This window comes from Diadema setosum, chromosome 8, assembly GCF_964275005.1.
Source record: "Diadema setosum chromosome 8, eeDiaSeto1, whole genome shotgun sequence".
NCBI lineage: Eukaryota > Metazoa > Echinodermata > Echinoidea > Diadematoida > Diadematidae > Diadema > Diadema setosum.
The window spans coordinates 17,369,268-17,395,368 of NC_092692.1; the positions used below are offsets into that span (position 1 = coordinate 17,369,268).

Here is a 26,101-nt window from a genome sequence, read left to right on the forward strand (position 1 = left end):
GATGGCCCTACTCAGCTCCGCTCTCATGGTGGAGCTGTTTTGTTACCATCTACTTTAGATAACAGATGTTATCTACTGTAGATGTCAAATAACCTGGTTATTGTTCTTGAAATCTTCCAGGTAATATGACAAGGGTTGTAAGGTTTTGCTTCATTTTGTCAAAATATTCACTGGCATGTATAGGCCTACTGACACAACTGTAATTTTATCTGTTTTCCCTTTGACCAAAATAATTCAAAATCTCACATTTTCTTGGCATGTACACAGTGCAAAGTGATGTCTCATAGAATGATAATTTTTATACTGTAATATTCAAGATACTGGAGCATAGTATTTTATTGCATTACACCATGATGATTACCCGTGTTAATAGTTGATGAAAATGTCTTACTGATTCATTATGCAGAAGACATATCAGTTTAAGATCTTTACTTTGTGATTGGGTTCTTCTAAACATGCACAAATCCCTCTGAATGATATTCATTTGTCTATTTGCTGTCTGTTAGAACAAAAAGACCTTACACCCAGTTTACCATTTGTTATCACTATATCCCTGTTAGGCTTATAAAGTGGAAAGGAAATGGAAGTGAAATCAGCATATTTGAATTGATTCTTCTCCAATGCACAGACCTGACTGTTGCGCTGACTCCTGATGTTCCCTATTTTTCCAGAGAATCGACCGTCAACCTCTCTGTATCTATCGTTGCCGGCGACCCGATCACCCTGGAGATCGACTGGGGAGATGGCGTCACCTTCAACGACACGGATGTCTGTAAGAGTTGCAACCACTGCTTCGAAATTGAGTGGAAAAATTACATTTTATCCTCGTCCTCCTTAAATATGGTACACAGCTTGGTCCAACTTGGTCCAAGTATAAAGTATGATGGGGCAATTATTTGAATAGATTTTGGGTGAAATCGGCCAAAGGTCAAAGGTCAAAGATCAAGGTCAAATCCTAAAATTTATCTGTTTATGTGATAACTCAAAACTGGATGAAGCAGCTTTCACCAAACTTGGTCCAAGGATGATGAATGATGGGGCAATTAGTTGAGATTTTAGTGACATTGGCAAGAGGTCAAAGTCAAAAGGTCAAGGTCAAATGCTAAAAATGTTGCTATTTCCCCCATATCTATGCAATGCCCGAAGGTATTTTATTGAAACTTAGTGTAGACATGTACTACTGCATAAAGATTCTCCAGAGAGATTCATGTCGTAAGGTCAAAGGTCAAAAGGTCAAAGGTTAGGTGAAAATGTAAACAATTTCACTTTTCTCGCAAATGGTTCAATGTATCTTCATGGAACTTGGTACATATGCATGTACTGACTGGCAGGGATTATCTAGGGAATTTAGGGGTCATGGGTCAATAGTCAGGGGTCAAAGGTCAAGGTCAACTCCTCAAAATTTTACTGTTTTCCTCATATACTACCGTAGTATATGCAGTGCTTGCATTATTAGTTTTAAAACTTAATATATACATGTATTACCTAAAGGAGATTCTCTGGGAAATTTCCAGCCAGAAGGTCAAAGGTCAAAGGTCAGGTTTAAACGAAAAAAAAATTCTATTTTGTACTGTAATTACACTCTTTCTTCATACCTTGAAAATTACTCAATGCATAAACATATAACAGGGTCGTCAGAAGTCAAGTAAAAATCCTCGATTCCCCAAATATGTGTACTTGCACTCTTAGACAATTATAGCAAACCCAGTTTGAGGAAAGTGAACATTCAAGACATTTCTGACAAACCTGTCATATCAATATTTTGCCAGTTATGTGAAACTGTCATCACACATTGTGAAGACATTGTACTAAACAACTACTAGTATTGGGAGAATCATGCGTTGTGGCGGAGGCATCAGTCGCCATAGCGACATTTCTAGTTTTAACGATGATTCCAACATTAAGGCATCTCTGAAACAGGACCCTCTAGCAAACCGGAGACTGTAATTGCATGAACCTGCACATGATACATGAGCCCTTAGCACATGTCATGAGCTCGAAGGGTGATGTCACGTGCAACTGGTTGCAGGAAGCTCTAGGGTTGTAAATAATCTCTGATGGTCTGTTAGCATTATTTTGAGTACATATGACAAGACTTAAGTTTGACAGGGGAAAGCTTAAAGGGGCTGTACAGTAGTGGTTGAGGTGAGGATTCAGCGTGTAACGTTTTGCAAGATATTTAGAAACTACTCTGTGAAATGTTAAAGAGCATACAATTCTAAGGGGAATCGAAAGTTTATTTGATGAAAATCGGTTTTGAAATGACTGAGATATCTAAAAACAACGAAAAACAAAGAGATCCTAATGAAAGTCGTGGCCTGTCAATTTTATTAGGATCGTTTTTTGGGGCATCTCAGCCATTTCAATTTTCATCAAATAAATGCTGAATCCTTCATATTTCATAAGAGGTTTCTCATTATCTCACCAAAAAATGTTATAAACCTGAATCCTCACCTCAACCAGTACTGTGCAGTCCCTTTTTAATTGAAAGAAGGAGAAAAGCATAATATAATCAAGCAGGAGAGTGGGATATTTTTAGAAAATGACCTCAAAGAGGGAGAATTGGAGTACATGTAGTATGAGAACATTTTATTAAAGAAACCTACTGAATTAGAAGCTAATGATTTCTTTACATTTTGTATTTCAGTGAAGATAATGATTGTCCAGTGGATGTGTCTCTTCAGCTATACTTACCACAAACCATCCCAGGAAATCTTGTCTGTACACATCATAATTGTTTTAACATGACTTGTGGACATTTCACATAAAGCAATGCTCCATTTGGACAGCTGCAACCCTGTGCAGCAGCACATATTTTATGATAGCATGTTTTCACGCAGTGTAATTTCCCTCAAGTTAAGAATTGTGGCTATATTGTCTTCAAAAGGCCTCTGGCTCTCAGTCAAGTTTATGCTGTACCTCCCCTGTCCCCCATAATGAAAGGGAGAGCAAACCCGCAAAGTGACATGCATCATGGGGAAGGCAGTTACGGCTGTCATTTGCATTGTCACAGGCATATTGACCTTCTGCTACAATAAGTGTCTGATTTTTCCCCAATAAGCCACCGATGAACAATGAGTCATATTTTTCTGCAGAGAGAATCCACGAGCAATGAAATATATTATTCATTCCTGTGAGCTCTCTCACACTACAAACTGGTTCCATTGATATTATTAACCTGTTGCGGACGGACTGATTTTGCTATAACACTCTTTTTCCATACACACCTGTCCAATTATACTCGGGATTCTTCCTTCAACGGGTTAATGTTGTATGTCTTACTAGAGATTCATAGATTATCAGTCGGACCATGCTAAAAGACAGGTTGCAGCGGCATTTGAATATCCGTACCACGTTCATGATATCATTACTCTTCACTTGCTCTAATGCCATTGTTAGTACTACTTGCTGATACACTGTAATTTGTGGTTGAATTTCATTGAATTTGGAATAATCCTTCACAGATTAGTAAATGGGTAATCCTTCACAGATTAGTAAATGAGTAATCCTTCACAGATTAGTAAATGGGATCTCACTTTCAAAGAGCTGCAGCAAAAAAAAAAAAAATAGAAGCAAGAACAAAAGCAATGGAAATATAAGCAATAACAAACATATCTTTGTGGTGATAATGATGAGCTTTTGTCATGCTGTTTTCATCTGGAATAAAGTATGGGATAAATTCTGTTAATCCAGTGAAGTCATGTGGTAATCATACTACAAGAATCACTATATTGTCATTATTGGATTATGATACATGACAAGAAAGAACTCAAATTACAGAGAATTTTCAAATGTGTCTTTTTGAAACACTTATTCATATTGCTAAAAATTCAAAGAGTGGTAAATCTAAAAATCTAAGAATTTTTTTTTTTGGTACTTGATATGTGAAGGTGGATATGAAAGAGTTGAGATCAGAACAATCGTCAAACATTTTTTTTTTTTACTTCTTTCCTCAGCTGCACCCGTGACTGATGTTATCCATAGCCATCTCTACCAGATATCCAGTGGTGTGGTCACCATTACAGTCACCGCCTCCAATCTCCACGGCGCCGAGACAGCAACGAAGACCATCTACATCCAGTATCCCGTCAAGAAGGAACACTACCGCATCATACCGGACTCGCCCGCCTCTCACCCATTCCCAGACGCCACCCAAAATGGTAGTAACGCCCAAGTTTTGATTTCACCTAAAACACCTTTACGCAGAGACTATTTATTTGCTTGTTTGCTTATATTGTTTGTTTGTTTGTTTGTTTTTTTTTTCAAAAGTTCACATACAGTGTGTCTTGCAATTGTGCGAAAGAAATTCTTCACTGCATTAATTGGTCATTCAAATCTGCTCAATTCTATCAAAGGCATGTAATGACGAGAGTTGTAAAAGTATCTGAAAAATGCTGACTGGTTACTTCCCTCCATACCCGCTTGATAGAATCCCAGAATTCCTATATTTTATAAGCATCATTTCTCTCATGCATATTTATCAGGTGTAAAGATATCTTTATTTTCATTTTATTTCATTTACCATTTCTGCATGGTACAGATCAACAAATCACATTAGAAAACATTCATATTGATTCACCATTTATCATGAACATGAAAGATGACAAAATAATTGTGAGAGAAGACAAAGATGTGATACAAGGAAAATCAAAGCACCATGTGGAAGAATTTCTTTAGATAAACCTCTTGGTTGTGTGAGCCACTTTTGGCTGGCGAAAGGCCAAAATTTTACAGCGCAAAAAAGAAAAAGACCAAAAAAAGCTGAAATGTAGTGAGATTAAAAGTTGCATTAGGTAATCAAATGCTATCTGTTTGTGTTTGTGGCAGGTTACATCAACATCACAGTGGAGCTCCTTGCCGCAGGAAGTGACCCATATGGTACTGACCCCAACATCACCTTCAGCAGCAGTTACTATGACAACAGCTCACACGTGATGACCCTGAAGAATCAGGGGGACCTGGAGAGTTACACCCACAACGTCCAGTTCCCGGGCACGTACACCGTGTCCGTCATCATCGAGAATTTCATCAACAAGGTCACCTTTGAAGAAAGGGTAACAGGATTCTCCGTCCCTTGGAAATGGAATGTAGAGGATAGAGGATAGTTCTAAATTATGTAATTAAGAGCAGGGTTGCCCACGTATTCACTAGGTATCCTGGGAAGTAACTCAGAAAGATAAATTCCTCATGGTTTTTTAATCATCATTCATGTAGTCTGTATCACATCACAATGAACAATTTCTTGGGGAAAAATTTCCTGCCGTGTGATAAAGCAGACTGCCTATGAATTCAAAGAAAATTCTATAGAAAATATCAAGATATTGAGAAACACCTTATAATGCTAATCCGTACAGTTACATGTCATCTGCTGAGAATGAGTAGGGCGTTAATGTGCCTCAAACACTCCTATGGCTTTAGAGGCAACTAACACCCTTATCATTCTCAGCTGACGAAGTGTAAACAGGGATTGACACTATTTTTTTTTTTCTCTGGTGGCCTATTCAGGCCACTAAAATCTTTTATACTGAATTTTTGGTGGTCCAAAACTTGAGGAAAGATAAAATTTTTTTTTAATTTTGGTTGCCTGATCGGGCCACGGAAAGATAGCCTTGTTGGAAATGTGGTGGCCTAACATCAATTTCTAGTGGCCCCAGGCCACTAGACCACCACTAATGTTGAGCCCTGGTAAGAAATCATATTTTTGTAGTGCGTGGAGAGCATTCTCTGAAGAGTTTCACTATTATTAAAGCATTCTTACATCAGCAAACTCATTTGAAGTGCATATATTGATTAGAAGAATTGTTTGTCAGCTCAGCCATTGCTCACTACTCGTGCCCCACCATTCCTGCCGTCGGTGATTCTTTATTTCTCTGTGATCTAATGCCAGGTGGAACTCTACGGGGTCATTTCCCCCGATATCTCCCTGGAAGTCCTGTACCAGCCAGAGATCCCCCCAGATGGCGACCCTCTGCCTGGATTTGGCTACGGCGGTCTTCAGTATCCATTGGAGAGGCCTATCGTTTTCAGACCCCTGTTATCATCTGGTAATAAAATGTGGCAAGAGACAATTTGTGGTCATTATGTTTTATTGATATATATCATCTATGATTCGTCTGAATGCATGCCATTACCATTTGAGGTTTGTATACCACATATATTTCACAAATTTGGAATGACAAGATAGTTTTGCAAGTGATTGAATTTGCAATCAAAAACTGTAATGAAGGGATGTAGAACACACATCATTTATTTCCATGACAAGATTTAACAACTTCTCTCATGTGGGACAATTATACTTTGCATATCTACTATCAGGAAATGTTCTCATGAATTGTTAATCTTGCAAAATTACTCAGTTTGCAAAATTAAAAAAAAAAATGAATACGGATGAGGAGTGTTTGATGTTTGCAGTATTTGCCTACATTCTCAAGATGAGTGTCTGGTCATAAAATATCTTATTGTTGGATTCATATCTATGTCAAAGGTAACATTTTCTCACATACCATAACAGCCATGTGCTTCATGACGGCAATTTCGTTTAATCAGTCACTGGCAATTTTAGTGCCTAAAAGTACAAGTAGCTATCACTAAAACTTGACTTGGTCTACTGTTTACTTCTCGTCTTCAACCGGTCTTCAACCCATTGAGGACGAGTCCCGAGTATACTCGGGCCGGTGTCTATGGGAAATGCATGTTTTAACAAAATTATTCTGCCCTCAACGGCTTAAATAACCATCTGTAGTATGCATTATAATTTTCTTTGATAATGTTTATAATATTGACTCGAGGTTGATGCTCACTGCAGCATCTCTCACATACTTGAAGCAGTTCTTCAAACATTACATTGTAGTAAAAACTCTCACCAAGGAGGTACATGTGTATATCACTTGAATTCCAAGAATGATAATCAGCAAATTTCAAATTAATGTAATATACACAAAACCCAGTTTTGAAATGGCATTGCAGTGGAGCTGTGCCCGTAATTTGTATTGTACAAGTGCGTGCTTTGTCTCATATTAAAGCTTGCTAGTAAAGAATGGTACTTCTATGTCCTGTACTTACAGGTGGTTTGTGTGCCCATGTGTAATATTTATGACATGGTTTTTCTTTTCGTTGGTTTTTGTTGTTTTCTTTTTTTTAGTAATTGCTCGGCTTTATGATTAGCGTTTTCCTTTGTTGTTGTTGTTGTTTCATTTTACTGTTGATGATTTCTCTTGTTTGGGAAACTTGTCTCCTCCCAGGCACTGGAATTTTGTTTGAATACCTGGACTTTGGTGATGGATCAGTACCACAGAACACCACGGGGGATACTTACGAACACAGCTATAGCACGGTAACAAAGTGTGCCATTTGGCCCTCATGCAGTTTGCCATGTGATTACTAGTGAAGCCCACCACCACCACCTCCACCACCTCACTTTGTGATGCATGTGAAAAGTGCTACAATGGTGTCAAGAAACTTGTATCACCCATGGAAGATGCATATTGTAACGTTGGTATATAATCATTTAGTCATGAGTTTCCTTTTCTTGTGAGGATGGCCTACTGAAAAATACCACCCACTTTCTTGATCTGATCCTGATGGTTTAGCACTTGGGTCTAAGTGCTGAGTGAGTAGGTCCTTTTGACAAACTAATGACCATCGATCTCAGAAAAAAATTTTCACACTTATTTTCATTCTGCCAAGCCCCAACTGTCTCATGGATCTGTGCAGAGAATACTTGTTAATGATATAATCCGTTTCATACTTCGTACTCAAAGTGAAAACACCAATTTCCTCCATCATATATAGACTGAAATTCAGAAAATGATGACTTGGAGAGACAAGAGATTTTGGTTTAGCCTTGTCAGGATTATTTTCAAATTCTTTTGCCAACATGGCAAATGGAAAGATCAATACCCCATGATCAATCAAAGTATAAATTTAAGCTAGTATCTCACCAACGGAGACGTCTCCGCGACGTCTCCAACTTATCAGTTGCAGCAGTCGCAGAGACGTCTCCAGCATAAAAATGTCTTGCGGTCTCACCAAGGAGACGTCTCTGGGACGAGTTATGGCAGGTGCCAAAAAATTTCAAATATGAGGGAGCCGTAGCAGGATCACCTGACTTGATCTAGGCAGGATGTCAGCACGCAGATAGGTCACGTGGTTTTTAAGTAGGTAAAACAGCGTCAAATAGAGTCGCGGAGACGTCGCGGAGACGTCTCCGTGACCTCTCACCAGTTTTTCTGGTCTCCAGCAGGTCTCGGCGACGTCTCTGAGACATCGCGGAGACGTCTCGGAGACGTCTCAGCAGTTGCATATATGATTAGTCTCCGCGACGTCTCCGCGACTGATGGAGACATTGCGGAAACATCGCGGAGACTTCGCGAAAAATCGAACATGTTCAAATTTCTTGCGACTAACTGGCGACTAATCGGAGACTCTGTAATTTTCAGGGGACGTCTCTGCAACTAGCAAAATCAAAATCTAGAGTCGCGAACTAGTCGCGAACTAGTTTCAAGCCCGGTGAGATACCCCCTTTAGTCTGCCTTGATGTAAACATTGCCATTCTGAGAGCTGAACTCTTATAGTTTCAAAACCACTGTTGTTTTCTTACAGCCTGGGGAGTACACTACCATGGTTCGTGCATCAAACCCAATCAGTGGCCCCTATGTCATCAGCACCACTTTCGAACTGTACCGTACCATCTATGGCATAGAGGTGTCGACTGGGGATACCACAACGCCAAATCAGCCAAAGAATTTCACCATCACTGTCGCTCAAATCGGTTTCAACTCCTGCCTGGCGGTGGACTACGGCGATCAGAGCGCGCTGCGGATTTTTGGCGAAGAAGCCTCATGTAGCGGGCATCCCCGATATCCTGCGGCGACCTACAGTGGCTTGCTGACCAATCGGATCGAACTTCAGCACACGTACGGCAGCAACGGCAGCTTCGTCTTCATCGTTCACGGATTCAACCTCGTCTCTAGCGTGGAAATAGAAGAGGCCTTCGCCGTGACGTATCTGAGCTGCAACGTACCCCAGGTTTCCATCAGCGACGGTCACGTCTACTACACTCACCCCCGGGAGGTGGAGGCATTCAAGTACTTCTCACTCAGCGGCATTGCAGACATCCGCTGCAAGATCAACGACAACTTCAAGGAGTGGACTGTGGAGGAGTACAACATCACTAGTGGTGAGGTCCTCGTGGACGGACTGGCTTTGAATCTGACCGGCCTGCCGTCCTCCAGCCCATATTACATCGATGATGCAGACACAGCCAACATCCTGCTGAGCCCATCCACGTACTCTCCGGGCTACTACATCTTCACCTACTGTGTCACCATGGATAGCTCGAAGCTAGACAGCGTGGTCTTCACATCCTGTGCCAGGGACTACGTCCGCGTCCTTCCCTATGAGCTGGAGGTGCGGGTGGTGGCTGGACAGATCTCCAGCAGTACAGTTGGACATGGCCAGATATTCACCCTGGATCCAGAGGGTAACTCCAGGGACCCATCACTCCCAGCTGACACTATTGATCAGGTACGTTTCGTGATCATTGACTCTTTGTCTTGCTACATGAACTATGTGAAAAGGTCCTGATGTCCTTTGTATTACAAACAATGGTTACCTATCTCAATGAAAAGGTGTGCTTTTTAGTTCCAACTTTTCATATTGTGGTAGGGGATGGTTCATTTAATTAAAATTACCAGTTTTAAAGCAGTTTTTATCACAAGCTAGAACACATACACACCAGTGATTTCAATTCGCTCATTCTTTATTAAAAGTGAAGGATTTACTAGACAGGATATTGTTCTGTCATTATTTTTCAATTGTCAAGACTCTGACAATTTAAAGTTATGGTTGATACCATGGCAGGGCTTCACATCATTCAAGTACTACTGCAGACGATTCTACGAAGCTTTGCGTCGGAACAATGATATGTCCCTTGATGACACTCCTGTTGCCATCCAGTATACCGAAGAACCGTCTGATGGTGGATGCTTTGGCACAGGTAAACTTCAATCTCTTGTGAATCATCCCAAATATACTTCTTGATGTAGTAATTACATTTTTTTTTTCACATCTGTTACGAATAGTGCTGTTACTGGGAGTTGTCATTTGTGACTACCCAACTCAGAATCCACAAAAAAAACCCTAATAGGCCAAAATAAATTTCCATTTGCATGTACTGTGGAAATTTTCGCACATTTTCTGCAGCCAGAACCTAGCGTAAAAATAAAAGCACTCAAATATTTTTCCCTGTATTATGTCCAAGTAGTTGACGTCTTGATTCTGTGAAATCAAACACATGTGAAACTCTTCTTGCCCGGCCGAGCACGAAAAATTAGTCGCGTGAAAATATCCACTTTTACAGTATAGTTTAAAAGAGTCAGATCTAAGCTTCAAAACGAGATAACTTGTTAAAACTGGACTATTTAAACCCATTTAAAAAAAGGGATTTAGATATGAGAGAATTAGAAGGTGCAGTTTTATTATTAAAAAAAAAGAGAGAGAGAAACAGAGAAAAAAAAAGGATTTAAAGAGTAGGGTCAAGCAGGCGTGCTGTACACAACTATCAATTAAAACCCAGTGAAAGCAGCACCTGTCTGAAAAAATATGGTCCAGAAAAACTGCGAATATCTTGATTTCTGTTTTATTTGATGGCGCCAAATTTTAACAGTAGGTAGAAAACAGATTGCTCTCCCAATTATGACAAACTTTAAAACCTTGAGTAGAGCAACCCAAATGTGACCCTGCATCACAAAACCAACAAAAAGTCGCCATATATGGATTTTTAGTTGAGAGCAGATTCTTAAAGAGCAGACTCTAAGCTTTAAAATAATGTATAACTCAACTGAAATGCACTCTCCTAACATATCTAAATACTAGAAAGAAATCACACACTCTGGAAAAGTGGGAACTGAGAAAAGAGGTTCTGAAGTACAGGATCTATTCAAGCGCTTAATCTTTACCAAGCCGTGCTAGCTGTGCAATGAAAGGGACAAAACACAGGAAGTAGACCACTGGAGCAACAACAATGAAGGGATTATCAGATTAAGCTGAAATTGGTCATGTTCTGTCAACACATTCTGTCCATGATTAATGACAACTTTCAAAGCAGTGGAGTTACTCTGTCAAAAGTTATTGGACATGAAAGTGAAGAGTGTGTAAAGGATTTTAAGAAATGAAAATGGGACTCTAAGTCATATCTTGTCATTCTATTCTCCCCCCAAAATGGGTTGTAGAAAAACTGCTGAAAACACACTTTCCCATTCATGTTATGATCCCAAACTTACAAATAATGTAGAAGAAGGAAAGCTCTTTCAGAAAATATGAAAATATGAAAAGATTGACTTGGTTGACCCATTTCACCTTTTTGGAGTGCTCACGTAAAATCAAGAGGTGCAACTTTTTGGTCGTTATGTGATGCGCGGTGACAAATGATGTATTTGGTCCATTACACAGAATCCTAATCTGTGACTCTTTGTGGGTTTTGAGCTGGGCGAATACATCCTTTTCTCTCTCTCTCTCTCTCTTTTGATGCAACTGGTGGTCATAGGTGTTTGATCTTGTTTAAGCGTTTACATTACTGATCTTATAGATTCATAATTCACCTAATATATAAATGCACCTTTGCAAGGGTGAGAAATTGGTTTTGATTAGACCACTTGGAGGATATTGATAGTCAGTACATGAATTGATTGTAAGCAAACAAATTCCATGAAAATTTCAAGTATGTCAAGTATGATACCACTGGATGAGAGAAGCCTGTCAACCAGTAAAAGAAAAAAAGTGAACAAATTATAATTATGAAGTGTTCAAGTGACAGAGTATTGCACATTAGCCAAGTAGAGACAAGTGTGTGCAGATATGCAATTAGTTAACAGTACAGGTATAGAGAAGTCTCATTCATTGAAAGATGAGATGCTGTATCTGATGAGATAAGGCCAAATTGAATGGCAAAATCTTGTTCCATTTCAGAAACAAAGAACTTTCACAGTTTATTTAATATCACACCTTGGGACATATGCATGGTCCAAGCAAAGGCCTGAATGTAAGCTGAAACTGTGGAACTTCCAAATTTTGATGAAGCTCCATCGCACCGGCTCGAGCCGATGGAAATGGTGCACATGGTTGGTGATGCTAGTTGAATTGTGTTATCCATGACTGCTCAACAGCATTTGCATGCTGAAAAGCAAAAGCTTGCAGGGGTACTCTTTAGCAAATGTCTATGGTGAGCATTCAATGTTCATTCAAATGGCGAGAATCGCTTTAGTTGGGTGTTGTATGACACATGACATTGACTGGGCTTGCTCCACTTTGTGATAGCAGTCAGCTTGTCTCATGTTTGAGGCAGAAACTCTGCCAAACTGAGCCAGGGCTGCCGCTGCATGACAGAATAAATCTTTGACTCAACCATTATAATTGGATATTAGACATACAGTATAAGATGTTTGTCCTCCACCTCCATTGATATTTTCAAGAAGAAACTTAAAACCCATTTATTTTTAGAACACACCTGATTTATATTTGTAGTTGATTATATGTTTGTTTGTTTTTGATAATTGTAAAGTGTTTCGAAACATAGGCCCATTTACACTTGCTTAGAAAAATTGTGATTTTTTTAAAATCGCGACATTTGGGTGCAAGTTGCTAAGCAACTACACCCAAACGCCCTCGAAACATCGCCAGTTGAAACATCGCGGTGTTTGAGGCGAAGTTTAGCGATTGTAAACCCAGGCTGGAGAAATATCGCGATTTTTCATCACGTGACTTTCGGTATCGGATTGCACCGGGAGTTTACGCGCGCTCCCGATCCCTCTTTGGAACATGTAGAGTACGTCGGCCGCTAGCCAGAGTACAGAGTACATGCTGTACAGGTAAACGGTCAATCCTCGGCTCGTGGTCTCTCACTTCCCTGATGAAACTATATTGTAATATGAAAACTAGTAACAAACCTGAAGTTCTCCAACCACGTATCATCACCCCATAATGACTTAACAAAATAATGTTCTCCCAGAAATGCGTTGATTTTGGGAGTGCCCATACTGCTCTTGGTATACATTGACTTTGTGAAATACAGGAGTACGTAACAAGCATCGGTAAAACAATGGTGAGTTCTTGCTCTGTCACCTGATGAAATACCAAGTCTTATTTAAAAAAACGAGCCTACTTCTCGCTTTCGTCATATCGGCGAAATTTCATGAACCTCCTGAATGCTATTTTCATCAACTTTCCCATACTAAACTTACAGTTTTACTCACCTGCTATGTGTGTGATATAATATAGCAAGCTATATAGTTTTACCGTAAGTTTACACTCCAGAGAAACACAAATTTATGTGTGCATTGGACTGATAAAAAGCCCTGGCTCAACGTTCCATCCAGCTAGCTAGCTGTGAGCAAAATAGACTGCACTGCAGTAAATACGAATAGCTCGCGCTTCCACTCATCTACCATGTTGAAAAGAGGTAAATTACACAAATGCGCACTACCGACCAAAAACTTGCGATGTTTCGTGAAGCTCAAACTTCACATGCTTTTGCGCAAGTGTAAACAGTTGGACCAAAATATCGCGATTTTAAAAATCACGCTAGTAGTAGGTGTAAATGCGGCTATTGTTTGTATTAAGAGCTATATAAATCTTTCATATTATTATTGTTATTATTATGTGTTTGCAGTGTTAAAGTTATTTTCAGATGTTGATCCAAGGGGATAATGAGTTGATGCATTTATATGAGGAGTGAGTGTTTCTCTCACTTCATCATATCAATCCATGCTCTGTCGTTCAAGGTCCTGGCAGGTTGGACTACGACGGCGGCACGCTGAACCTGACCACCGCCTGGATGAATAACAACATGACCTACAGCATACAGGTGGTGGTGTCGAAGGGCGCCCTCAGTGGCCAGGTCGAGTTTGAGCTGAAGGTCATCGATGGGGATCCCCCTCAGCCAGTCATCAGGTAAGATCGGGGCCCCATTTCATAAAAGATGTCAGGATAGCAATTAACTCTTGCTGGACTGGCAACTTCCCATAGCAACAGCCAATCAGGAAGCTGGATTCTTATCGTTACCATGACAATTGCCATTCCAGTAAGAGTTATACTGTCATATCAACTTTTTATGAAACCATTACGGGGTCTACGAGCCTAGTCTGGATCATTCCAACTAAAGCTTACTTTATTTGTGCCATCTGCGTGACAGTCATCAAGGGGATCAAAGAGTGAAGACTCATAAGTTCTGCAAGTTTGTGGTGTTTGAGTGTGTTCTGGTCTTGAATGGATGGTTCACTTTTATTTTAGATGGGGCTGCAGGTTTCCACCTTTTTCTTGTGTGTGTGTTTGTGAGATAATGAAAAACCCAGCTCTTATGAAATATGGAAGCACATGTAATTCTTTCAGGAATTCAAAGTTTATTTGATAAAAATTGGTCTTGAAGTGACTGAGATATCCAACAAAACGATCCTAATGAAATGCAACAGGCCACAACTTTTATTGGGATTGCTTCGTTTTACTTTGTTTTTTGATATGTCATTTCAAAACCAATTTTCATCAAATAAACTTTCAATTCCCCTCAGAATTGTATGCTCTTTAACATCTCATAGAGTGGTTTCTAAATGTCGTGGAAAACGTAAAAGCTAAATTCTCACCTTAACCAGTGCTAAATCATCCCTTTAAAGGGGCATTCCAGACAATTTTCATAAATCATAGGATAGCTCCATGTATAGATTTGTGGATTTAATTGTGGTCCTTGAGCAGAGAAAGCGATACTCTGAAAAATTTTAAACAAAATACACTGAACAGTGTTGATGACATACAATAGGAGCCTCACATATTTCAGAAATGTAGGAGTGCAATTCCATTACAATAGCTCTTGCTTAACAAGTTCACCTGTGTAGAATCTATGCATGCCTTCTTCTTTTGTTCTGCTTCCTTGAACCCCAGCTCACTGATTCTTATGGTGTGGCTGCCATGTCATCATCCTTGTTCATTGCAATTTGTTATAAAGTTTGAAAACATTCTTATTCCTCATCCCAGTCACTATAAATTCTGAAACTTGGTACTCAGTATAACTTATTTATAGTTGTTCAAATATTAAAGTCTGAAAATCATCTGGAGGTTTCCTTTAATTATGAAGAATTTACTTGCATGAGTGTTTATTATGTAGGTCCTCCTTATCAGGACCACTCTCATCCAAGAGAACATTTTTGTGGTGCAGTGGAAACCAGTGGTTCTTGGTTTGCTTTTGATTGCTTTCTCTTATAGTCAGAGGCATAAATGAGGCCCTCATATCTGCATTCTGTGTATTACTGTAAAAGTGGAAATTTTTGTGGAGTGGCGCAACCAGAAACTGGCGCGAAAATAAAAGTATGCAAATGTTTTTGCTTGCCATATGTTCCTGTACTTGGTGTCTTGATTCCGCGGAATTAAAAACATTGTGAAACTCTTCTTATCCGGCCAAGCGTGAAAAATTAGTCGCGCGAAAATGTCCACTTTTACAGTATAAGTTTCCTCTTTATGGTCACATGCTGCTGTGAAAACAGACTTTGTTTGCTGCATTCTGTCTTACATTCGTCTTTTCATGTGTGATAGCAAGGACTCTTCTTCCATTGTGTCTGCCAAAAGTGTCTAAACCTTTATTCATCCCCCATTGCTTTCAACTAGTGAATCATTGACAACTTGAGACATATTATCTGCATCATCTGAAAATCTTGGCAACTGCTGATTATTCCCTTGCTTTCCAGTCTTAACTACTTCATCTGTTTAGCATATTGTCACTGCATTTTGTTGAAATTAGGAAACAGAGGCCCCCTATATGACCAAGTAGTATCAAAAGTGTTGAGAAAAATGTCTTGAAACCGGTCTTGTATCCCTCTCTCGCAGTTTATCAGACGGCACGCCGTTCACTGCCGACTCCAACTCGGTGCTGCTGAACACCAATTCCGATCTCCGTCTGAAGGCGGGCTGCAACGATCAGTGCCACGACGTCTCCTACGTCTGGGAGGTGGACTATTCCAACGGCACGCACTCCTTCACTCTCGACGGCTGGAGACAGAATGCCACAGGTGGGTAGGCCGGCTGCTGCCTCGGTTTCAAATGCGATTATGATGTCTATAATGCTCAGACGCTCATTACCTATGTTCTTGTTTCACAGAATATCAATAATATAACACAAATGTAGCATTTTCTCTCATGTAGAATGAGAGGAAAAAATTGCCTGCCTCCGAAAACTGACTCTCACTTTTTATGCCTCCGCCACGAAGTGGTGCCGGAGGCATTATGTTTTTGGGTTGTCCGTCCGTCCTTCCATCCGTCCGTCCTTCCGTCCGTCCGTAATGAATTTTGTGGACAGCGTAACTACAAAACCTTTTGAGGTATCCTAATGAAACTTTGCATGTATGTGTATTAGGGGGTGAAGTTGTGCCTATCAACTTTTGGGTGCACATGCTCAAGGTCAAAGGTCAAAAATTCAAGGGCAAATATATAAAATTTCACTATTTCCACCATATCTATGCAATGCCTGAAGACATTTTCTTGAAACTTAGTGTATACATGTATTACCCAATTAAAATTCTCTGGTGAAAGTGTGGGGTCATGAGGTCAAAGGTCAAAAGGTCAAGTAAAAATATTAAAACTTCACTTTTTTCTCCGTACCTTGGAAATTGTTCAAGGTATCTTCATGGAACATAGTATATATACATGTACTGACTGGCAGTGATTATCTAGAGAATTTAGGGTTCATGAGATCAAAGGTTAGGGGTCAAAGGTCAAGGGCAACACTTCAAAGTTTTACTATTTCCCTCATATTTATGCAATGCCAGCAGGATTATTATTTTTTTTTTTATATACTTGGTGTATACATGTATAACCTAAAAGAGATTCTCTGGAAACTTTCTTTTTTTTTCTCTTTTTTTTTTTGTTTGCCTCAAAGGTCAAAAGGTCAAAGATCAAGGGAAAGTGCTGAACTAACTTTTTCCTCCATATCTCGCAAGTGGCTCAAGTTATCTTGAAACTTACTACATATTTATGCATGTTCTGCATGACAGTGATTATCCTATGAATTTTAGGGTCAAAGGCCAGGTGAAAATGATAACAATGTACTTTTCAATACAGAAATTGCACTTTTGCTCCATACCTTGAAAATTACTCAATACATAAACTTATGAATGGGTCAAAGTCAAGTTAAAGTCCTTAAATCCTCAAATACATGCTCTCCTATTCATCCAATTAAACCTAGGTCAAGGAAGGTGAACATTCAACACATTTGTGACAAACTTGTCATTTTTAATATTTTGCCAATTTTGTGAAAATGTAAAATGGCCACATGTACTATAGACCTATTTGTATTAGGAGAATCATGCATCATGGCGGAGGCATACCAGTTGCCTTAGCGACATTTCTAGTTTTGTTTCTACTAATCTGTGAATCTCAAAGCTATCAAATGCAGGCGACTCTCATTGTAAGGAAGTTCCAGGACCAGCACTTATCTTTTGTTATACTGAAATCTTGTTATAGGCAAACAATTAAGTATACACGGATATACAGATGATAATTTGGGGATCTAATTCTTTGTTTCATTGTAACAAGAATTTCGTAATAACCATGTTTATTATAATGGGAGTGCACTGTACTTTGACTGCAATTCCTGTCGACTAATATCCACCCATGAACATCATGTACTTGTAGGTTATACCACAGATTCAGTCTTCATCCCCAAGGAAGTCTTTAGCATCTTTCCCACGGCCGTGAGCTACACCATCCGACTGCTGGCCACAACCAGCGGCGGCGTCACGGGGATCACCGAGATCAGGGCGGAGGTGAACTCGCCACCCGCCGGCTACAACTGCACGGTGCCGTCGCGCCAAATCGCTCTCGGCGATAGCACCACCATCACCTGCCACGGATGGACAGATGAGGACGGCATTGCTCGCTATGAGTTTTATGGTAATCATGAGCCACACGGTTTCTTGGCTTGCTTACAGTGCGTGTTAATGAAAAATTACGTCCAACGGAAATAAAGAAATTCCGTTCATGAAAAAACACGCCGACAGAAAATATTGTTATTTAAAGAGTTGCCGTACGATGCATTTCCTTTGAATTTGTGCACTAGTAGGCAAATTTCGTCAAGTTCATTGAAAGCGTGCATGCATGACATTGATTCTGTTGAGACCATAATCTGTCATCTTGACTGCTGATAGAATATGTGGAAAGTGTCAGAACTGTTAGAAAATGAAAGACAAGAATGTTAAAGGGATAGTACAATATTGGTGGAAATGAGAATTGGGCTTTTAACTTTTTGTGAGATACCAAGGAAACAATAGTACAGAGCATAACATTTTAAGGGAATTCAAGGTTTATTTGATGAAAATCGGGTTTGGAATAACTGAAACATCCAAAAACAATGTAAAACAAAGTGATCGAAATAAAATGTGGGTCCCACACTTTGTTGAATCGCTCTGTTTTGGATATCTCAGCCATTTTAAAACCAATTATTTTCATCAAACAAACATTGAATTCCTCATGGACTTATATGACCTTTCATATTTCATAAGAAGTTTCTCATTATCTCTCAAAAAAATGTTAGAAACCTGAAATTAGGTCTCAACCAAAACTATATGATCCCTTTAAATACATTGGGATTTCCAACGATTTTTCTATCCATTAAAAAGAAAAATCCATTAAAACTTGTTAAAACCACCAGCGATGGAAAGTAAATTTGTTAAAATGTGTTATATCCGTTCTATCAGCGCAATGCATGTTTTTACAGTAGTGTCAGAATATCAACACAAAGTCCATTCAATAATCTAATTTTGTCGAAACCACTGTATGTAAGTTACAAGTGAATTAACCAAGATGAAGAAGCAGAAGAAAAACTATTGATTGCCATGATCCTGTACTGTTTGGCCAAAGTGTAGCATTCAAAAGAACTTCACAAGTCAGAGTTAAATTTCCTCAAATTTTGAGCAGTAAAAGGTACTTTGCTGGGAGTGAGGAGATTTCACATTATCAAACTGATGAGATGGGTAGCTCTCGGCAACATTCTCTTGTGCATCAATGTTCACCATGTTCGCGTATATGTACAAACGGATGGTGTTCTTCCTGTTTCACTCTCCTGAAGATATCATGCATGCTGTATTCCCTGATATTTGTATATATTCATTCTTGTACAGTTAGTTTGTTTGTGCATTTGTTGATTTTGTGTATTCTTTCATGATGACTGTATTCTTTCTTCACTTATTCATGGATCTGTTTAGTTTTGTTAATTTGTTCATCATTCATTTATTTACTAAATAAAGTTTGTGGTTGGATACTAAATAGTCGACCATCTATCTATCTATCTGTGTATAACTCATAGTTTGGAAACTCCTGGTGAACACATTCTGCAAAAGTGGATATTTTCCAGGTGAATTAAACACATATACCGTAAACGTGATCGATATTTTTTCTTGAGTAATTTTTTGCATTTGGCCAGGTAAGATGAATTTCACTTATTGTGATGAGATGCTTTTAGAGTTAGAACACCAAATAGACTTCTCCACAGATTAAGATTTGCACAACTTACGTATACCCTTCTCTGTATTTAGCAACCACTGATACTACCACGCTGCTCGACAGAGGGACGCTGCCTTCCACCGTCGTCTACATTCCCTCCAGCGGTGCAGACCTGAACTACACGACACAGGTGTATGTGCTGGTCATCGACAGCCTGGGTGGGGCTGCAAAGTACTCCATCGGCTCTGTATATGTGAGTACCTCTCCCCTAGCTCTCTCTTTCTGAGAGAGATATCTTCAGTGTTGTACAATCACATCCGCATGCAATACCCTTGCCTTCCTTAAAGAGTTATACATTCCTTCCTCTTTGAAATTGCTATTATAGTTTGTGCTGCTCAGCAAGTTTTCTCTCCTTATATGTAGTATTCAACTGGGAAAACTGTAACCCTAAATAGCCCGCGCTATTTTGAAATTGTATGTCCCGGGGAGGGGGATGGGGGGGGGGGGTGGGCTTATTGCTCCTTGGCTGTTGATCGTGTGATCATGGTGAAAATCGGCACACAGTTTGCCCATTGCATAATCTAATGTTATGCATGTTGTTAATTTGATTAGAATCGTGAAAGAAAAATCACAAACCTTGAACATGTCATATATTGAAATACATATTTCATATTCCCGTCTGTGATAAATGTGTTGGGTTTTTTTTCATCAGCTACTTATCAGTCAAAGCCTTTGCAATCCCATGATAGGTGAACCCCTCTGATCTGACAGAAGACATTCTGACTGAAGACTCGGTGACTAGTTTTGAGAGTACGTACGAAGAGTTGGCAGCCGAGGAAAATCTGGAAGAGATCACCCAGAAGACCCTGATCGACATCAACGCTCTCAACATTGAAAAAATAAACACAAGTATGTTCATTTCATGTGTAATTAGAGAAGCACTTGGAATGGTGTTGAAAGTGGAATAGGCTGTAGATCAGTAAAAACACTTTTATTATAATTGAATGCTTTGCAAACCAAAGTAGTACTCGTAGAGATCTCTTACAGATATAGGTTACCGTATACGCCATGACATAAAGGGAGTCAAAGTTTTTGCGAATCGGGACTTCCTGACAATTTCGAAAGTGGTTCTAATAACTTCATGATCATGGAGAAAAGTACTGAACAAGGAAATGTATGTGTGTACTTGTCGCATTTATGTTGTGATCAGAGATAATATTTTACGCTTGTTGTTAAATTTGCAGATAGCACCCAACTCAACGAAATTTGCAGAAATAAAAACCCTGCAAAATGTATAGAGTATACAACAGTTTGATGGGTTAGTTCAGTGCCAGTTTGACGGTGTGAAAAACATGATTGTATGAGATTGGATTCTCTGTAATGTTTCCCCACTTTCAAGTAGATAATTCAAATGTAGATGATTTTGTCCTGAGAGACAAAAGTAATGTAAAAGTGAAATTCCTATAACTGACAATCACAAACTCCAGCTCAGGGCATATGAACCGAAGTGCCATAATGATGTGTCACCTTCAAACTTTGACACTTTGGAAGTCTTCTCTATGACATAATGAAAGATGAGGACAGGATTGTCATGTGTTTAAAAATTAATCATCAGTTACTTTCAGGGGATGGGACCATAAAATCACTTGTTTTCCGAAGCACTTTTACTCGTTGAGGACGGGCTGATTTTGCGACAACACACATTTCCCATAGACATTTGCCCGAGTATACTCGGGACTTGTCCTCAGTGGGTTAATGTAGGATTGACTGGAATTTAACAGCAAGAAGAAAGTGCTACGTCCTTGAAAAGAATTTGTGATCTACATTGTTGAATTTGATTTTCATTATATTTGATCTGCTAAAGATGTTCTTAGACTGACTCTGTGTGAGATAGAGGTAGGTACCGTGGTAAATGGATCACAGACAGATAAATATTTTTGTATGTACATCAAAGGGAATTTCTATTCTCCGTTCATTGCGATCCATATCAAAGAGTACTGAAACAGTTTGAATATTGCAAGGATCCTTTGTACTTTTGTCCCGCCACAGATGTGCCAATTGAAAATGAGATTAGCAGGTTGCAGGACATGGAGAGCAATACAGAAAATGATACCATCACCACATTGGTAAGCATGCATGGCTCTGTTGATGGTGTCCACCGACATTACCTTTAGGAAATGTAAACTTATATATACATGTTTTTAATGTGGATTAGGAGAAGGCAGCGATATAAGTAGAACACTTCAGCGAAGTTTGAGGAAAATCAGACAATCCATTCAAAAGTTTTTGAAAATGAGTTTTTAAGGCTGTGGTGCTGCTATCACTTGATGAGAAGACTACAGCACTTTGTAACGTCATGCATGGACAACAATATAAAGAAAATTTATCATATTTACATGTTTCAAGTTTTTTCATATACTTCCAGTAGCAAATACCCATAATGTCTATTGGGCATCGGTGACATATGGTGCCATCAGTCTGTTTCTGTGCCTCAAAAAATTTTAAGGAAAATGAAGACAACTACTGTTTCTGATTGATTATTCGACATTTTCATCTTGCATATATAGTCATCTGCAGAAATTGTAAACCTGAGAAATGAGAGGACGTCAAAGTCAACTGTCCGTGCTTATGTAAGTATGATGCTTAGCTCTCAAGAAAATGTTGTCCAGTTGCCTTCAAACCAAAACATTTATTGTGATAAGTCACCAGAATGTGTATATTTACCATAGGATTGCATTGATAAAAGAAACAACCACTGGCGCCCCCCCCCCCAACACTCTCAGTATCTCATGTAAATAAAGTATATGGTCTCAATAAAAGCCTTAATATTGAAAATTGGGGCATTACCAGCAAAGTAAAAGTATATACTCCTTGAAAATTCCTGAGGCGCCTCATCTGAGAGGATTTCTGATTGTCCTTTATCATTTTGTCCAGATCTCACAATATGCAATCCTGGGCTATCAACCATTTTGTGTGTGTGTGTGTGTGTGTGTGTGTCTTGTGTTGCTATCGGCAAGAAGGGTTCAAGGAACACAAGTTTTTTTTTTGTTTTTGTTTTTGTTTTTTTTTTGGGGGGGGGGGGTTCGTTCAGTAACATGTACCACTGCACACCTTGGCTGTCAGCCGTGCAGTTTTGTTTGAGCAAAAATGGATAGCGCATGGCTGACGTCACCAAATTCCATTGACTCATGTGTTAAACTCACGATTGACTCAAAGTTTTTGTTCCATTGCCCGGCTCTGATGTCACAATAATCAAACATTTACCGTGTGCACTCAACAATTGCAAGTGCGCTTACAAACGCATACTTTTGTTTCTCATTTTTTAAAAAACAACTTCAACTGATCGGTTTCGCGTACGTACACGGTGACTGTGACTGTGCGGCTACTCATTCGTCTTGCCATTTCTGTGCTAAATTCAAGAATCTGTGTGGACCACATCCATTGATGTTTGAGGTGTTGTATAAAACAAATAGTGTATGGTCTTTACTCATGCATTGGAACAAGATTTCGCACTCAGTGAAAGATGAGTTGCGCTATTCAACTCTGCTTCGTCTCGTTGAATAGAGCGCCTCTATCTTTCATTTTGAGTGAAATCTAGGTACCATCGCACTTGTGACCATTCACCGTTTGTATACTGTATCAAATATGTGCATGGTCAAACAACAGATACGTTCCAGAATTGCGGCGACACAGGAGCAGGTCACTCCGACGTCTTTCGAGGACGTCATAGCCTTGGCTGGACCGGTCTCTCTACTCTCGTACGCCACTGATGAACTGTCCGGAGGCACTCTGGTGAGCCTTTAATAGGCCCGAATTCATTAAGGTACAGTCTTGTCCATGGTTTAAGAGACCATAGTTTTGTATGGGGCGCCAAGTGCGGCATGACCTATTTCGTTATGAAATCAGTCATCGTAACAAAATGGCTGATTTCATAACGAAATAGGTCATGCGACACTTGGCACTCCATACAAAACTACGGTCTTTGTCCATGGTTTAAACCATGGACAAAATTGTACCACCTTCGTGAATTCGGGCCATAGTGTCTTTTGTTGCTACTATATATTGCCTGACTGCATTAGAATAGCAGCATGCAGAAGTACAGCAATGCACTGAGAGATGCTTAAATCAATTCATTTTTATCACGATTTTTACGATGAGAATAGAAGGAGAGAAATGCGTGATTGAAGGACAGATTGAAGCACAAGGAAAAACATTGACTTCTGCAGCCATAATGATGAACGAAGAATAAAAGAAGTAAGAGGTTAAAAGAGGATATTGAAGAAAGGATATTAGAGGGAAAAAAAAATACAAAAAAATTGGTTGAAGACTAATCCAAAGTTCACAAATCATAAATGAGTGTCACTTCTAACTTCACAATGGACATCTCCCGATCCCAAGATTAATCAAAATCCTCATTTCACTGTCAAAAGATCTGAAAATACACTCGTACCATTCAAAAACAAAAACAAAACAAAAATTAGAAAACGGAGTCAACTTTCTTCCCTCCAGGATTCTCTCAGCAATGTGATGGACAAAATGGTCGCCACCTGTGAGGAGCAGAGCTACCAGGTCAGTACGGAGACGGTTACCGAGGCAACCACCAGGATGATTGGTATCCTAGGCAACCTGCTAGAGGTAAGCATCTTTCTCCTCCCCTTTCCCCATACCGATTCCCTCATCCTAATGTTTCTTGCCGGGGGAACACCATGCGGTATGTGGATGGCATTGAAGTGTGATGATGGCATCTTTGAAAGCAAAAACAGACAAACAAACAAACAAAATTCTATAATGTCATCATATCGTTATTGTACATTCATGTTAATCGATAGATGTGGCAGCAGTTGAACCATAGACGGTTATTGATTTCAATTTTGATATTTTTCAGCTGTGTTTTTATAATGATTATTTCAATGCTGCTGAAATACTTTTTCACAAGGAACTTTCTAATAATTTAACCTAAAGTAACATTATTGCTGAGATCATGTGAATACCTTGGGAGCAACATAACATTGCAGTTTGTGATATATTACAGTTACTTTCATGGGAAATGCATACTCTGTGTTGCAAAACATTTTTATGCCTCCGCCAACGAAGTGGCCGGAGGCAATATGTTTTCGGGTCATCCGTCCGTCCGTCCCGTTTTGTTTTTGTCGATATCTCAAGAACCGTGAGGTGGTTTTGCATCAAACTTGGTATGAGGGTATATCCTGGGGGGATAATACCTTGTTTGGATTTTAAGGTCACGGGGTCAAAGGTCAATGGTCACAGGTTATTTTGTGAAAAAAAGGTTGAAATTTCATGTTTTTCTCCATATCTCGCAAATGGTTCAAGGTATCTTCATGGAACTTAGTATATATGCATGTACCGATTGGCAGTGATTATCTAGGGAAGTTGGGGGTCATGGGTCAAAGGTCAGGGGGTCAAAGGTCAAGATCAACTCCTCAAAATATCACTGCTTTCCTTATATTTATGCAATGCCTGAAGATTTTTTTTTTAACTTGATGTATGCATGTATAACCCAATATATATTCTGTGGGAAGTTTCTTGCCAAAAGGTCAAAGGTCAAAAGGTCAAAGGTCAAGTGAAAATTAAACCGTCATCATTCTTTGGAGTTTGATGAATTATTGAGTAACGTGATTACAAAATGAGACAGACCGAAAGGAGATCTAAGGAAAGATGGGGGGAAAAAAGGAGGCGGTAATAGACCAAGTTGGAGTTGAATGAATTTGATACAAATGTGTTTATCATCTCTACTTGTTTGCAGGGTTCTGCTCTAGAGGTTCAGGGCTCACAGACAATCCTGGGGGAGTTTGAGAATAGCAATGCTCAGGGCTTTAGTGCACTACAGTCCAGGATCAGTGAGGCCACTTCGGCATCAAGTTCTGGTGAGTCTCCTGCACCATCCATCGCAGGTTACCTAGTAGTTCACTTTTTTTCAGGGAGGTTTGCCTAAACTATCATTAATTGACCCGTTGAATACGAATCCCAAGAATACTCGGGCAGGTGTCTATATGGTAAATGCATGTTGCAGCAAAATCAATCTGTCCTCAACGGGTAAACACACAAATATTCATTGTGCATTAATTTTCACAGAATTTGTGCTACTTTTGGCTAGCTCAAATTCTAAAAACAGCAAAGTATCTGTACAATTTTCTGTGCACATTTTGAACGTGTTGAATATTGCACTTAGTCAGCTGAATAGATTGTAGTACTACTAGAAGAACATATGAATATGTGCAGGTGTGTACACTGTATGTGTGTACTGGTACATGTATGTGCCCTAGGATTAATTTATGTGGTATATACTAGTAGCTTTCTGTGTAGGCTGTACATATGAGTGAATTGTTTGTGTGTACCGGTGCAGTGTATGTCGATTTTCATGCATGGAGATGTCAATTTAAATTCTGCATTTTGTAAATTGGACGAATGCATAAAAGTAAGCAATTGGGCAGCATGAATTCAAGGACCAGTGAATATGTTTTGAGCCACTCGGCACAAAAATAAGGTTGTAGGTCCATAGACAAACTTGAGGAGAGAGATATACATATGAAAAGGAACAGATTTCTCAAATTGTACCAGTGTGTAATGCATGTTGCCCATTGAAAATATAAAAGATTAACTGGTA

General features: G+C 39.4%; 1 protein-coding gene across 1 annotated transcript in view; it reads left to right on the top strand.

Moving 5' to 3' along the window:
• LOC140232106 (uncharacterized) overlaps positions 1-26,101 on the top strand; it is a 69,130-nt gene that overhangs the window by 21,678 nt on the left and 21,351 nt on the right. Inside the window, exons 7-23 of the mRNA XM_072312254.1 lie at positions 629-778; positions 905-911; positions 3,985-4,160; positions 4,828-5,054; positions 5,888-6,044; positions 7,242-7,333; positions 8,602-9,525; positions 9,862-9,997; positions 13,779-13,947; positions 15,868-16,049; positions 17,671-17,928; positions 19,569-19,729; positions 20,226-20,385; positions 21,526-21,602; positions 23,143-23,268; positions 23,986-24,111; positions 25,241-25,361. Coding sequence (XP_072168355.1) covers positions 629-778; positions 905-911; positions 3,985-4,160; positions 4,828-5,054; positions 5,888-6,044; positions 7,242-7,333; positions 8,602-9,525; positions 9,862-9,997; positions 13,779-13,947; positions 15,868-16,049; positions 17,671-17,928; positions 19,569-19,729; positions 20,226-20,385; positions 21,526-21,602; positions 23,143-23,268; positions 23,986-24,111; positions 25,241-25,361 — 3,249 coding nt within the window. The remainder of the gene's footprint in view (positions 1-628; positions 779-904; positions 912-3,984; positions 4,161-4,827; positions 5,055-5,887; positions 6,045-7,241; positions 7,334-8,601; positions 9,526-9,861; positions 9,998-13,778; positions 13,948-15,867; positions 16,050-17,670; positions 17,929-19,568; positions 19,730-20,225; positions 20,386-21,525; positions 21,603-23,142; positions 23,269-23,985; positions 24,112-25,240; positions 25,362-26,101) is intronic.